We start from the raw sequence: 14807 nt of genomic DNA, 5'->3' as shown, positions 1-14807 counted from the left end.
GGCCAGGACGGGCAGGATGCAGACTCGGGAGGTATGACGAGCAGCCCCGGGCTCTCTAGTGGGCGGAGTGGGTCTCTGTCATTCCTGGGGACTCCAAGACAGTGCCTTTTCCCAGGGCAGGGGGAGTGGATACCCTGCATGTCTGGGAGACTCAGGGTTTGAAGGCCCTCGTAGTAATTACCCACCTTTTCATACCTCCAATAGGTCAAGGACACAGGCTCTAGTCAGGAGTGGGGTGTGGGCCCTCACTGGGTCCCCAGCCCTTACAAGCTTAGGTCCTGAGCTTCTCCCAGACACCCAACTGGGAGGCCACGTCCTCCAGAAACTTGAGCCGTGGCGGGGCGCAGACACAGCGAGGCCGGGGAAGAAAGGCAGGGACAGCTGTGTGGGGAAGACGGCGTGAGGTCAAGGCCTAAATCGGAGGACGTGCCCAGGTGGTGCAGCTGTGAGCTTTTGTTCTTGTCATTCCTTCCCCTCAAAGGGGTCTCTCCCCTTCCCCTTGTTCCCCCAAAGCCGCCCTTCCCTGCCCAGTACACACCCGCCCTCCTTCCTTCCAGCTCCTTCTGCACCACACTTAGCACTTTCTTGTTCTCAAGTCATCAGGGGCCTGGTCTTGTGTGGCTGGGATCTGGGCCCTTCCGGCTGCCCCTTCCCCCACCCCCACCCCCAACCCCTCAAGAGACCACAGGTGTTGCAGCTACTCAGGGCACTAGGTGTCAGTGTGGGGCTGGGCAACTGGGGGCAGAGAAGCCAGTGGTCAGGGGGAGTCCTGGGGATGGGCCTGGAAGGAAGCAGAATCCTGTGGGCTGAGGGTGGGACCAGGGCATTGTGTCGCCCCATTGCCTGCCTCTGGGGAAGATGGCCAAGTGGATACCTGGCCTTGGGAGGCACTGACCCGGATGCCAGTCCCACATGGAAGCTTTTGGTACCTTCAGGCCTGAGGACATTCATGCTGTCGAAGCAGAGACCCAGAGGCGTTGGTACAGGCCTGGGTAGGAGGCGGGTTGTCCCAAGAATAAGAAGTCAGGGCCCAGCTTCCAAATGCTGGGGCTGGCCCCTTTGTGGGCGTTGGTTCTGAGCCCCTGCATCAACCAGGCCCGCCCTCCCTCCCAGCCCCCGCAGAGCAGCTGCTCAGGGATGCAGAGGGGGCTGTTGTTCCTAGACCTCCCTGGGCGGATCGGGAGGATAGTCCAGCCCTTCCTCCTGCTTGGGGCTCTGCATTATCATGTGTTTGTGCACCTGTGTGGTCCAGGCAGCTGACCCCAGGGTTTGCAGAAAGGCTCCATTCAGGTGCCAGGCCAGTGCAGTCCCGCCTTGCGAGAGCTCTCAGTCTAGAGTGAAAGACAGGCATGGAGAAGGGAGCAGGAGCAGCAGGGCCAGCCTGTCCCATCCTCTGCCTCTGTGCCTCTGCTCTATGTCCCCGCACCATGCAGGCCTGGCCGACAACACCAACGACTTGGAGAAGCGCAGGCAGATCTACGGGCAAAACTTCATCCCTCCCAAGCAGCCCAAGACCTTCCTACAGCTGGTGTGGGAGGCCCTGCAGGATGTGACCCTCATCATCCTGGAGGTGGCCGCCATCGTATCCCTGGGCCTCTCATTCTATGCGCCCCCTGGAGAGGAGAGCGAAGGTGGGGAGCCAGAGCTGGCGGGGGGCGGGGCAAGGGCGGCAGCATAGTTGGGCTAGCAGGAGGCGAGGTGTGGGCCCTGAGACAGGAAGGGTCACAGGGCAACCGGGTCCCAATAGCAGGAAGGAGCCAGCTGAAGCCCTCCTCAGCCACCTCTGTGCTTCCCTTCTCCTCCCGCAGCGTGCGGGAACGTGTCAGCTGGGGCAGAAGACGAAGGGGAGGCCGAGGCTGGCTGGATCGAAGGGGCCGCCATCCTGCTGTCTGTCATCTGTGTGGTCCTGGTCACGGCCTTCAACGACTGGAGCAAGGAGAAGCAGTTCCGGGGCCTGCAGAGCCGCATCGAGCAGGAGCAGAAGTTCACCGTCATCCGGAATGGGCAGCTCCTCCAGGTCCCCGTGGCCGCGCTGGTGGTCGGGGACATTGCCCAGGTCAAGTATGGTGAGCTCGCCCGTTGTCACCCACCCTGTGAAGGAAGCTCAGCTCCCATTTCAGGGGGAGGATGGGCCAGAGGAGCCCCACCACCACCACTAACTTCTCCCCAGGAGTGAGTGTGCCTCACCTGCGGGGGCCTGAAGGCCGGAGATTGGGCAGGAGGCAGAGCTAAGAGGGAGAGAGTCAGAGGTTCAGAGCCCCAGAAGCAGGCTGTCCCCAAGGCCTGTCGAGGGCTTCCCCCAACATCCTTGTTGTCCCCATCCCTGGGAGCTGGGGTGAGTGGGTCCCCCCAGAAAGGACAAGATGGGTCTTCTCTGGGGGAGGTTAGAGGTGGCACAGACAAGGGCCACCTGGATCCACAATCTGTGCTGGCCCAACTTAGGGGACCTGCTGCCTGCCGATGGAGTGCTCATCCAGGGCAACGACCTCAAGATTGATGAGAGCTCCCTGACGGGCGAGTCGGACCACGTGCGCAAGTCAGCGGACAAAGACCCCATGCTGCTCTCGGGTGAGGCCTCAGGGCACGGGCTGAGCCCAGAGGGGAGGGGGACGCTGGGTGCCTACCTCTGAGATTCCCAGGAGGAAACATGGAGGTGCTGAGACTGCGTCCCACCTAGCAGTGCAAATCTCTGTCTTGGTCTCTCTGTGTTGCTGGGCCAGGCACTCATGTCATGGAAGGCTCTGGAAGAATGGTGGTGACAGCTGTTGGCGTGAACTCCCAGACAGGCATCATCTTTACCTTGCTTGGAGCTGGTGGAGAGGAGGAGGAGAAGAAGGATAAGAAAGGTAGGCGCCCCGACCTCCAGTCCTGGAGCGGGGGTGGGGCTGGCCTTCCTGTGCAGCCCACTCTTTCTTTCTTTTTTTTTTCAATCACTGATGTATGTTTGTTTGTTTGTTTGTTTATAATGAATAGACTTTATTCTTTTAGAGCAGTTTCAGGTTCAGAACAGAACTGAGCAGAAAATACAGAGTTAGCACATAGCCCTCCCCACCCACACATATATACTCCCCTACCCTCAACATCCCTCATCAGTGTGGCATACTTGGTACAATTGATGAACCAACATGGGCACATTATTATCAACCAAAGTGCATAGTTTACATTAGGGTTCACCCTTGATGTTGTAAAAACCCGCTCTTTCTTCTACACCTGCCGCTGGCTATCCCTCACTGGCCTCATCCCTGTCTCCGGCTTTGGGGAGAACCAGACCTCGAGGGGGGCGGGAGGCCATACCCTGTCTTCTGATTCCTTCTGGAGATTCTTCTTTTGGGGTCTTTGCCTCAAAGCCGGCAGGTTGGGGGCCCCCAGTTCTGTGTAAGGGCAGCTTCCCTCACATGGCCCTTCCTGAAAGGTTTTGGGATGTGGGTGCTAGGGTTGGCAGAGTGGCCTGCCTGGGTAGAAATGGGGCTGGAGGGACAGGGACCAGCCACCCTGGCTTGGGAGAGTGCTGCCGGGGTCTCGTGCCCACCCTCGGTGAGGTGCTGAGGGTCCCAGGCCAGCACAGCAGCTGGGGAAATGCAGGTCACATGGCCAGAGGTGGAGGGCTCCCAAACGGAAGGGACATCCCGGGCTAGAGGAAGCTGAGATGGGGTGGGCTCTCCCTCCAAGGGAGAGCAGTGCAGAGGGACAGGTGGCTTCCAAGAGTCCAGCTCTGTGTCCACCCTGGCCTCCCTGGCACATAGCTATCCTGCTGCCTCCTTTTGCCACTGCTCTGAGCCCCAGCATGGCCAGCGGCCCTCCAGTCCTTGGAACAAGGCTTACAAAGCTACAGAGCTGACCCTGACCTCCCCCCAGCCCCTCCCCATCAAGACCCCATTCCCTTCCATGTCTCAGGCCTGCATCTGTTCCCAACTCACCTTGCTCTGACCTGGGTCTCCCCTCAGGCCACTCCTGTGATCACACCAAGTGAGGGATGATGTTTTCTAGCTGCACACTTGACCTCTGAGTGAACCCCCTGGGCCCGCTAGAAGGGGCAGTGAGACGCCAGGGCTGCTGAGCTGAGCAGGGGATGGAGGGATGCCGGTCACCAGCTCCACCTCAGTCAGTCACCTGGAGAGCAGGTGGGATCAGTCTGCCAGCCCCAGCAACACAGGGACAGATCAACATCAGGAAGGAGGCACTAGTGTCCCCAGCCCTGGGCCACCGTGCTGCTGGAGGCGGTGGAGGGAGGAGATGGATGAGTCACTGTGGCCTAGAAGCTTCCATGGGCACCATCTCCTAGCAGCCTGGGCCCAGCTTCTCGGCAAGGGCTTCTCCCTGCTCCTGGCTGGCCAGGCCTGCCCCTCACAGCCTGCCAGCACCGGTGGACCCTTGTCTACCTTTGCCACACCAACGCCTCTTCCCTGCAGGGCTCAGCCCAGTGTCTCCGCAGTGAGCACCCTGGGGCCCACCGGAGGGCAAGTGGGTGGGTAGGCAGGCCCTGGCCTCGTCTGGGCCGGACTGGAGTCCCTGGTGGCCCTCCAGCGACACCCTGATGGCTGGCTGTCAGGGCGCCCCTCCACATTCCTTTCCAGGCTCCTCTCCTCCCTCCAGGTCCCTTAAATGTCAGTGCCCTTCAGGACTTGGTCCTAGGCCCATCCTCTCCAACCTTGACAAGAGCCCTCCTCCCCCTCCCCAGCCCCCAGCCCGTGCCCCTCTCTCCCCCTTGCTGCGCTACTTGTGAGTCAGAGGAGGCGCCCCACCAGCCGGCTTCCTGGAATGAGGGGACCCTGAGGGGCCCTGGACAGGGAGCAGAGCTGACCAGGCACCCACGACCCCTCACCAAGGTCTCTGCCCGAGGCCGCGGGCCCCTGTAGAAAGAGGAAAGTGGCCACGCCCAGTGTCTCCCTCTTGCTCCAACCCTCGCCCTCACCGCCTCCTGATCCTTGTCTAAGGGCTCAACGCTCCCTGCCCCCAAGGGGCACTGCTGCCCACCCCCACCTATTTCTTGCCTTTTGGCCTTTCCTAGTCATCCTTCTCCTTGGGGTGGCCTCTTACCCTTCCTCCTCTTTTCAGGCCAGGCCCAGCCCTCCTCTGGCAACACCCTCTCACTGTGCTGTATTGTCACCCTGTGTCTGCAGGTGTCTCCCCTCCTCACCCTGGAAGTGTCCTTCACCTTCGAACCACCTCTACAGGGCCAAATCCACACCCTACTGGGGCTGAGGGGGCCTCTCCCTCCTCCCTTGGGCCCCCAGACCAGGCCCCCTGTCTGGGAGCTGCCTGGCCCCCATCTGTGTTCCTGGATCCTGAGTGACATGAGCTGCCGGGTGGTGGCTGACAAGCCAGCTTCCTGCCCCGTGGTGGTCATCTGCCAATGCGTATGTGGCCCTCGGGAGAGCTGCTCAAACTGCTTTCCCAGGCCCCTCACCTGTCGGGTCTCCTGGACCCTCCCAGGGTTGCAGTCCTTCCTGGCTTTGGAAGCCAGAAACACGGCCAGCACTGTTGACCTTGGCCTTGGGAAGCAGTCACTGCCATCATCCTGAGCACCAAGCCACAGGCTTTGTGGTGCCCGAGCACTAGCTTGAAGGAGTCCCGGCACAGGTCCGCCTGGAGCCCAGCCCGTCCCGTGGCCCTGCCACTCCCTCCCCATCCAGTGCCCTAGGTGCCCAGTGCCCAGCCAGCGCCCTGAGCCTGGCAGATCCCTAGAGTCTGGCTCCCTCATTCCTCTAAAGCGCACCCAGAGCCAACCGCTGGCCGTGCTGCCCAGAAAGCTCATCTCTAGACCGCCAGGGGTTAGGAACCACCTAGGTAAACCCCTCGCGGTTGTTCTGCGGGAACTGCACATCCTGACCAGGGGTCCCTGCTTAAGGCAGCGGAGCTGGGACCGGACACCTGGCAGTTCTCATTACTCATGGTGGTGGCCCTTCCAGAAACCTCCCACTGCCAGCCACACGTGACCCAGGGTCTGTCCAGGACTGGCTTCAGGGGTTCGCTGGAGGGCTAGGGACAAGGCCAATGGGAAGCCCAGCGTGCTTGTGGCCCCCACTTGCCGGGAGGTGGCAAAGGGCCCTCTTTCCTCTCTCTCCCCCCTTTCCCTGTGCTCGCTGGCTGCACTGTCTGTGCCCTGCTGTCCTGTGTGTGTGTCCACGTGCATGTGCCAGGGCCACGTGGGTGTTCTCAAGTCTCCGTGTCTGTCATTCCTCTTCCGTTGTAGGCAAGCAACAGGATGGGGCGATGGAGAGTAGCCAGACCAAAGGTAATGCGCGCCCTGTGCTCAGGGTGGGGGGCAGAGGGGACGGCACGGGGTGGGGGGCCGCCCGCCTCAGTTGCAGGAGCAGCACCAAGAGGTCAGGTGAGTGGGGTGGGGCAGCCTGTCTGCAGACCCTGCTGGACGCAGCAGAGTTGGCCCGTGAGCCGGCACCCTGGGGCCAAGACTGAGGCTCAGGAAGGGCAACTTGCCCCAGGGGCCGGGGTCTCGGCCGGAGCACAGACTGCCAGTTGGCAGGTAGAGGCTATAGTAGCCCAGCTGAGTGGGGCTTTGAGTGCTGCTGAAGCTGTGGCCTGAGGCTGTGGCAAGCAGCAGCTGTCGGTGAGTGGTCTCAGGGGAGAAGGGGTGGGTGGGCAGATGGGAACAAGAGGGGGCAGCTGACACAGGAGGCTTGCAGAGGCACCAGGAACCCCATTGGGTGGGGACAAGGACGAGTGGCAGGGTTGAGTGTCCCCTCCAGGTAGGGGATGGAGAAAATTACGCAGGGCAGTGTAGTTGGAGGCCCGGCAGGCCATGGTGTGCGTGAGGTGACGGAGGGGACAGAGGCAGGGTGGGGGACACACCACCACCACAGGAGGGCCCACCAGGGGAGCTGTGAGGGGGAGAGGCAGCTAGGGAGGAGTAGTGAAGGCTGCATGAAGAGAGAGAGGTGCAATGCTTGCCCACTGGCAAATGGGGAGTGGGCTGAGGAGGGTGCATGGGGTGAGCCCAGGCCCTGACATGTCTACTCAAGGGGCGGGCAAGAGAAGAGACAGCCCGAGCAAGAGCAGAGGAGGAGAGTGCAGGGACTCCTGGGCCTCCCTGAGGGGAGCAGGGATGTGGCTTGGACACCAGCGGGCCAATGAGTCAGCTCAGGGTTCTGGAACGTTCCATGGGCCCCAGACCTATGCTTTCAGGTATTGAGATTTGGGTTACAGGACTGGCCACGCTGTCTGTGTGCCCAAGTCACTGGTGCTTGTGTCTGTCCCCTCTTTCCCTGCGAGGCTCCAAGAGAACCATCTCTGTCCTGCTCAGGACAGCGCCGGAGCCACTGCCCACCTCAGGAGGGCCTGGGCTGACAGGACAGGAGGGAGAGGACAAAGCCCTCATTTCCTCTTGGATGGTGTGGCATGTCTTTCCCTCTGAAAGCCCCTTGTAGCTGTCACCCCAGCCGCCAGGCCCTAACCTTGGCTGTGGGGTTCCTCTGTGTGCAGCTAAGAAGCAGGATGGGGCCGTTGCCATGGAAATGCAGCCCCTGAAGAGCGCGGAAGGCGGGGAGATGGAGGAGCGGGAGAAGAAGAAAGCCAGTGTGCCCAAGAAGGAGAAGTCAGTCCTTCAGGGAAAGCTCACCAAACTGGCCGTGCAGATCGGGAAAGCAGGTAGGGGGCAGCCGAGGGGGCGGCCCTGGGGCCACCAACAGGCGTGGAGGGCACTGGGCTCCGGGACATGATGCTGGGTCATGGAGAACACGTAGGGAAGGGATGTGACGGGCGTGCGGGCCAGGCAGCAAGAGGCCAGGCCCGGGGTAGGTGACGGCCTTCAGGGCCAGGTTCAGCCCCAGTGGGTGAGTATGGATAGTAACCCTCTGTCAGGCTAAGGACAGGGAGCACCTCCTCTGACCTGGGTTCAAGCTAATGCTGGCCACAGCGTCCCTCACCTCTTCCCTCTTGCTCTCTCCCTCCCTCGCCCCCTGCTGACCCCGCTTCCTGCCTTCACCCTCTGTGGCCTCTATCATGGCTGGGCAGGGCTGGTGATGTCCGCCATCACCGTCATCATCCTGGTCCTCTACTTTGTGATCGAGACTTTCGTCGTGGACGGCCGGGTGTGGCTGGCAGAGTGCACGCCCGTCTACGTGCAGTACTTCGTCAAGTTCTTCATCATCGGGGTCACTGTGCTGGTTGTGGCTGTCCCAGAGGGCTTGCCTCTTGCTGTTACCATCTCCTTAGCTTACTCTGTCAAGGTAATAAACACAATAGGAATAAGAATCCTTTGATACTGGGATACAGACCCAGGAACTGGGGCACAAAGCCGTTAAGCAACTTGTAAGAAATGAGGACCAGATAAAGTTTGGGGTCACTCAGGGAAGAGTGGGAAGGCTGAGCAGGGACACAGAGCCGGGCTTGGACACCATTCCCCACCCGGCTTCCTGGGAACAATGAGATGAGCTGGCTCCTGCAGGATGAGGGCGGGAGTACTGAGGGGGAAGGGAGTTGAGGTGGGAACAGAGAGGAAGGGTGACCACTGGGAGACACTGGGCAGAGCATGGCAGAGATCGGGTGGGCAGGGAAGCCACGGGGCCTGTAGGTGACCGAAGAGGGGTCTGTGACATCATCCTGGGCAGTGGGGAGGCCCCAGTGGAGCTCCAGGGAGAGCAGCTGCCCAGATTCCACTGCTTGGACTGTCTGATGAGAGCCCTTACACCTTATAGCCTGCTGCCTAGCTTTGCCCGCCACCCTGCTCCCTTTCCAAGCTGTACCCTTGGGCACTGCTGTCGGCCCAGTGGTGGGGGTGCGTGCCTGCTGACCGAGGCTCCCCGGGCTGTTAGTGCTGCTCGGAGAGCTGGCTGGGCCAAGCACAATCATACATGATGCTGTATTGATGACCTCTTGCTCCCCCACCCCGTGGGCCAATCCCTGCCCCCAGGGCAGCTGGCTACCCAAGCTTCCATCTGTGCCCTTTCCAGAAAATGATGAGGGACAACAACCTGGTCCGCCACCTGGACGCCTGCGAGACCATGGGCAATGCCACGGCCATCTGCTCAGACAAGACAGGCACGCTCACCACCAACCGTATGACCGTGGTCCAGTCCTACCTCGGAGACACCCACTACAAAGAGGTTCCGGCCCCCAGTGCCCTGACCCCCAAGATCCTCGATCTCCTGGTCCACGCCATCTCTATCAACAGTGCCTACACCACCAAGATTCTAGTGAGCCGGGAGTGAGCGGCAGGCGGGCCGAGGTGGGGATGCGATGGGGGAGGGGGCCTGGCCAAGCCACGGCCTGAACTATCACCACAGGCTCACTAAGCTCTCTTAAGAACTTTCACCCAGAGCTACAGTCATTTCCAGGGTGCTGGTCACCCTCCTCATCCCTGGACGCTGGGCAGGGCTTGCAGGTTCTAGAACACTTCCCAGCCTGGTGCATTGTGGGAAACCTCCTGGTCAAGTCCGGGCTGGAGACCTGCCTGGCTCCCTGCCTCCACCCCCAAAAGACGTGGTGGCCGAGGCTGGGCCAGAGCCCCAGGGACAGCAAGGGGGTAGCCTTGGGTCCCCGGGGCCATGCTGGTTCTCCTCACCTTGCAGCCTCCAGAGAAGGAGGGCGCCCTCCCACGCCAAGTGGGCAACAAGACGGAGTGCGCCCTGCTGGGCTTCGTCCTGGACCTGAAGCGGGACTTCCAGCCTGTGCGGGAGCAGATTCCTGAAGAGAAGCTTTACAAGGTGTACACCTTCAACTCGGTCCGAAAGTCCATGAGCACAGTCATCCGCACACCTGACGGCGGCTTCCGCCTCTTCAGCAAGGGTGCCTCAGAGATCCTGCTGAAAAAGTGAGTGGACGGCAGTACCGAGCCTGGGGCTGGGGACGCCAGGGGCTAGGGGCTAGCTAAAGGGTAGAATAGACATGATGTAAAATTGGCCATTTTAATCACTTTAAAGTGGGCAGTTCAGTGGCATAAAGTGACATTCAGCGACATTCACAAGGTTGTGCACCATCACTGCCATCCAGTCCCAGAACAAGTTCATCACCACAAAGGAGATCCCGTGCCCACAAAGCAGGCACCCCCCTCCCCACTGCCCAGCCTCTGGCAGCCACCCGTCTGGTTTATGTCTCTGGATTCACCTGTTCTGGACATTTCTGGAATCATACAGTATGTGGTCATTGCACCTGGCTTCCTTCACTGAGCCTCACGTTTTCAAGGTTCATCCAAGTTGTCCCAGGGCTTCCTTCCTTTTTGTGGCTGAATAATGTTCTATTGTATGGCTGGACCACATTCTGTTTAGTCAGTCATCCACTGACAGACACTTGGGTTGTTCCCACCTTTGGGCTACTGTGAATCATGCCGCTCTGAACATTCACATGTAAGTTTTTGCTTGAACACATGTTTTCAGTTCTCATGGGTATATTCCTGAGAATAAAATTGCCAGGCTGTATGGTAATTCCATGTTTAAGTTTTTGAGGGACACCAAACTGTTTTCCGCAGGGGCTGCCCCATGCTACATTCCCACCAGCAGTGCAGGACGGTTCCAACTCCTCATCTTCACCAACATGTGTTGTTATCTGGGTTTTATTATAATGACGACAGTGGATGCAAAGTGGGGTCTCACGGTGGGTTTGATGTGCATTTTGCAGATGGCTAGTGATGTTGATGCCTTTTCATGAGCTTACTGGCCATTTGTTTCTCTTCTTTGGAGGAGTATCTGCTCCAGCCTTTGCCCGTCTTTGACGTGAGTTGTTAGTCGTTTTACTGTTAAGCTGTAAGAGCTCTCTGTATGTTCTGAATACTGGACTCTTAACACGTACCTGATTTGGAAGTGTTTTCTCCCATTCTGTAGGCTGTCATCTTTTCACTCTCTTGAGAGATTTCTTTCTTCACTCTCTTGATTCGTCCTTGGATGCACAAATGTTTTCCAATGGTGAAGTCCAGTTTATCTCTGTTTCTCTTTTGTTGCTTGCGTGGGGTTCCTTTTAGAGGTGATGAGAATGTTCTAAAGTTGCCTTTGGTGGTTGTAGCATGACTGTGAATGTACTGAAAGCCGTTGCCTTGTAGGTTTTCAATGGGTGAATCATGTGCTCTGTGAATTATATCTCAGCAGAGCTGTTAGAAAAATGGAGGCAGGCGGCACGCAGGTCCACGTCCAGTGCCCCACCCCACAAGCCTGCTCAGCCTTCACACCTCCCCTTGGCCTTGTCATCTCTCTTCCCCAGTACTACAGCAGCCCCCATATGCTCTCTCCCACCCACCTGGCTCCCCATCCAAAATGCTTTTCCCCGAAAGTCTGCCCAGGTGCAGCCTCCCCAGCCCAGGGCAAAGGCCACCTCCTCCACTGGCCTCCACGGTAAGTTCCCGTCTTTCTTCACCAGCCTGTTCGGGGCCCTGTCCGTCCCTCTGCCACACTGGCCTCTGCAGCCTGCGGTTCCTTTGCTCCGTCCTCTTCTCCATCGGAGTCCTGCCAGCCCTCCCCGGCCTGGCCCCTCTGAGGCTGTTGCCTCGCCGCCGCCCGGCCCCATGGAACTCAGTTTTGCTCATGTTCCACCTCTTGCCCTCAATCCCAGGGCTGTGCTCCCTCCGAACCCTTCCTTGTCTCTTCCCACTCTGGTGGTGGCTGGCGGCTCTTGGCCTTCCTTGGCTCATAGATCCAGCTCTCCCGTCTCTGCCTCCATCATCACGTGGCCTTGTCCCTGTGTCTGTGTCTCTGTGTGTCCTCTTCTCTCTTTATAAAGACATCAGTCATTGGACCAAGGGCCTCTTCTTAACTTTGCAACAACCTCTTTCCAAATAAGGTCACATGCTGAGGTCCCAGGAAGAACATGAATGCGGAGGGCGGGTACCATGTTAGGCCCCGCCCAAGCCAAGTGCCTCCCCACTTGGAGAAGCCCCTCTGCTGTGTCAGGTGCAGGGCTCAACTCTCTGGCGCCAGCTCCTCTCATCCTGTCTCACCCCAGGTGCACCAACATCTTGAACAGCAGTGGTGAACTGCGCGGATTCCGCCCTCGGGACCGGGACGACATGGTGAAGAAGATCATCGAGCCAATGGCTTGTGATGGCCTCCGCACCATCTGCATTGCCTACCGGGACTTCTTGGCCACCCAGGAGCCCGACTGGGACAATGAAAACGAGGTGGTGGGCGACCTCACCTGCATAGCTGTCGTGGGCATCGAGGACCCTGTGCGGCCCGAGGTAGCCAGAGCCCCTCCAGGAGGCCCAGCTTGTCTGGATGGGTGGAGGGGGAGCCCTGCTTCCCAAGTGGCCATAAAAATGCAAGGAGGGGACCGCCCCTTTTTCCTGCCTTCCCGGCCACCACAGCACTCCCTGCCCGACTTTATAGGTGGAACAAACTGGCCACCCACCACAGTTGGAACTACTGGGTAAGGTGGGCAATGGCGGAGCACTGGGCCTCCTTTGTCCTCGCACCCTTGCACCCGCCCAGAGGCTCTGTCCTGCCTCCGCCAGATGAGAGAGGGTGGCAGTTAGAACCTCAGCCGCAGGACGGGTGGATCAGAAGGGCTGGTGAGGGAGAGGGAGGAGCCGGGGAGAGCTGGGTGAATGGTGCTGCCATAACTGGGCTTAGGGGGCTGGGGCAGGGGAGTGGATGGTTGGGGTTGAGCAAGGTTTGGGACATCCCCACAGAAATGTGAACAGGTTAGGTGGCTGTAGGCATGGAGAGCTCGGTGCAAAGGTCCTGGCTGGAGAGAGGTTCTCCAGAAGCGTCTTTACATGACTGACAGTCGTGGGGTGCACTAGAGCAGAGGTGGGAGGAGCCTGTGAAAGAGCCTGCAAGGAAGGGGCCAGTCAGGGAAGGGAGACTGAGGAACATGTGGCCAGAGCAAGAGGGCGGCTTAAGGCAGGTCATGGCAGAGGCGGGCCCTGGATGTTGGAACATCACCTTGCGATGGTGCTTGAGGGGCCAGTGTGTGGACACTTCACCCGAGCTTTCTGAAGAAGGAACAGAGACAGGGCAGAGGCTGGTCAGGGTATAGAGTGGAAGAGCGATGGGGAGGGTTATTGGTCCTTAAAGATGTGAGACCCTTGAAGGAGGGAGAGCCTCGCGGGCGGGCCCTGGAGTGGGGAGCCAGGCAGCTGCAGGACACTGGGCCCAGAGGGAGCGTGCAAGGCACCGAGGGTGCAGGTTACGAGGCAGGGAAGGACCCTCTCACTCCTCCCAGGGCCTCTCCGGTGGCGCCCACTCATGTCAGAAGCAGGACCACCTGGGTCCTGCCACTTAGCCTGAAAATGTATGTGTGGGGGCCGGGGCATGGGGTAGGGGAGGGGTGCTGAGACAAGGGGGAAGCTTCTCGGCTCTCCTGCAGGAGCCCCACATTTATACACTGGGTCGGGTACCAGAGATCCTCAATTCAGAAGTCAGTCCTTGCCGCAGCTAAACACCGGCCGTGGGTCATCAGTGACAGCACGCCCCCAAATTCCCAGGAGACGGGGACCTCGTGTGCAGAGAAGGGGCACCTGGAGTCAGCCCCGGGAGGAAGCAGATGGTGGCAGAGTTGAGGTGGAGAGACTTTGAGCCAGAGGAACAGGCCTGGAGAAGGCAGGGGGTGGGAGGAGCTGCCTGGGGGTGCTGCTGAGGTGACAGGGCCGCCCCCAAGGACACAGGGACCGGCCTTACCCTTTGTTGCACCAAGGAAAGACTGAGGCAGAGAGGCAGGCTGCGTCCATACAGCCAGCCAAGTCCTAGAGCCGCGACGCCCTTACACAGACCCAATGGCCTCCCCTCTGGATAGAGCCTTTCACCCTCACCCCTACCCACAAATGGCTGCCAGCCCCACGTGGGGTTCTGTGCTGCTCCTTCTCAGAAGGCATCGACAGTGGCAGCTCTAGACTTTTCTACACAGTTTACTGGGGCTGAGGGAAGATGCTGGAAGGCTGGAGCTCCTGTTGAATGTCTCACAAACCCAGGAAGACGACGTTCCCGGACTCCCAGGGCCGTGGTCAAGTCCATTTCCTACCAGCTTCCCCTAATTTCTGGCATAAATATTTGTTGCAAACTGAAGCTTGAGTCATAGATGTCAGCTTGGAGGCACAGGTGTATTCATAGATCTCCAAAACAGAACTGCAGCAGCCACCTTTCCATCCTCTCATTTACAGAAGTGCCAATGAGGCTGGATGGGGTGGGGGTAAGATAGAACAGTCCAGAATAGCTGCACATGGGTGGGGCGAGGCCCAGCCCTTCTCCTGGTCAGTACTCTTCTCACTGTGAAGGCCCAGCCACAGTGGCTGCCCCGGCAGGTGGAACCACAGGGTGGGACAGGCCTCGAGGCCAGGCAACGGGCCACTCATTTAAGATCCAGAACCAGCCTTGGTAAAAGGGCCCAGGGCACAGGATAGCGCCTCTCTGGCTTCACAGTGGTTGAGTGAGAGTCTGGATGGCAGATGACACCAACACGGCCCGGCTGGGGAAGCCCAGCAGACCCCATGGAGACTGGCTGGCCGGGTGGTGGCCAAGGAGGGACCCCAAGGGCCCAGCAGAGTCCTGGCCTCTGTTGCACTTGCCAGGATGCTTAGGGGCATGGCACGGCTGCAGCTGGAGGAAGCCCTAGGGGGTGTCTGCCCTGGGGTGCCGCATGAGACCAGAGGCAGGCTGTATTTATGCCAGAGGGGTGCAGGGGCTCTGGCAGGCACTGCACTAGCTACTGTGCTGTCTGCCCTCAGTCAGCAGGCAGGGACCAGGGCTGGGCCCAGGGAACAGCAGAGAGGCAGCTGAGGAAGGACAGTCGCCTGATGAGGGAGAGGGCACTGGTGGATGGCAGGAGCTTCCCACCACCTGGCTGGGAGGCCTGGGGCCTTGGGGACCAGAGAGGAAGCCATGCCTGGGCTGCACCTACACAAGACGAGCCAAGGCTGGGTCCCTTGT

At 59.7% G+C, this 14807-nt stretch overlaps 1 protein-coding gene across 6 annotated transcripts in view; it reads left to right on the top strand.

The window, feature by feature from the left end:
* The window catches only part of ATP2B3 (ATPase plasma membrane Ca2+ transporting 3), a 62530-nt gene that overhangs the window by 22083 nt on the left and 25640 nt on the right, over window positions 1-14807 (top strand). For 3 of the 6 annotated variants that reach the window (XM_064482780.1, XM_064482778.1, XM_064482782.1), the window contains exons 4-13: window positions 1434-1631; window positions 1809-2066; window positions 2443-2568; window positions 2721-2846; window positions 6194-6235; window positions 7441-7605; window positions 7972-8186; window positions 8910-9152; window positions 9528-9769; window positions 11887-12121. In XM_064482780.1, the coding sequence (XP_064338850.1) occupies window positions 1434-1631; window positions 1809-2066; window positions 2443-2568; window positions 2721-2846; window positions 6194-6235; window positions 7441-7605; window positions 7972-8186; window positions 8910-9152; window positions 9528-9769; window positions 11887-12121 (1850 nt within the window). The remainder of the gene's footprint in view (window positions 1-1433; window positions 1632-1808; window positions 2067-2442; window positions 2569-2720; window positions 2847-6193; window positions 6236-7440; window positions 7606-7971; window positions 8187-8909; window positions 9153-9527; window positions 9770-11886; window positions 12122-14807) is intronic. The other 3 variants (XM_064482781.1, XM_064482779.1, XM_064482783.1) reach the window with 1 other exon arrangement.

Source organism: Camelus dromedarius, chromosome X, assembly GCF_036321535.1.
Source record: "Camelus dromedarius isolate mCamDro1 chromosome X, mCamDro1.pat, whole genome shotgun sequence".
In the NCBI taxonomy this organism is placed as follows: Eukaryota; Metazoa; Chordata; class Mammalia; order Artiodactyla; family Camelidae; genus Camelus; species Camelus dromedarius.
Note: the sequence above shows the minus strand (reverse complement) of the source record. Positions and strands in the feature narration are given on the sequence as shown.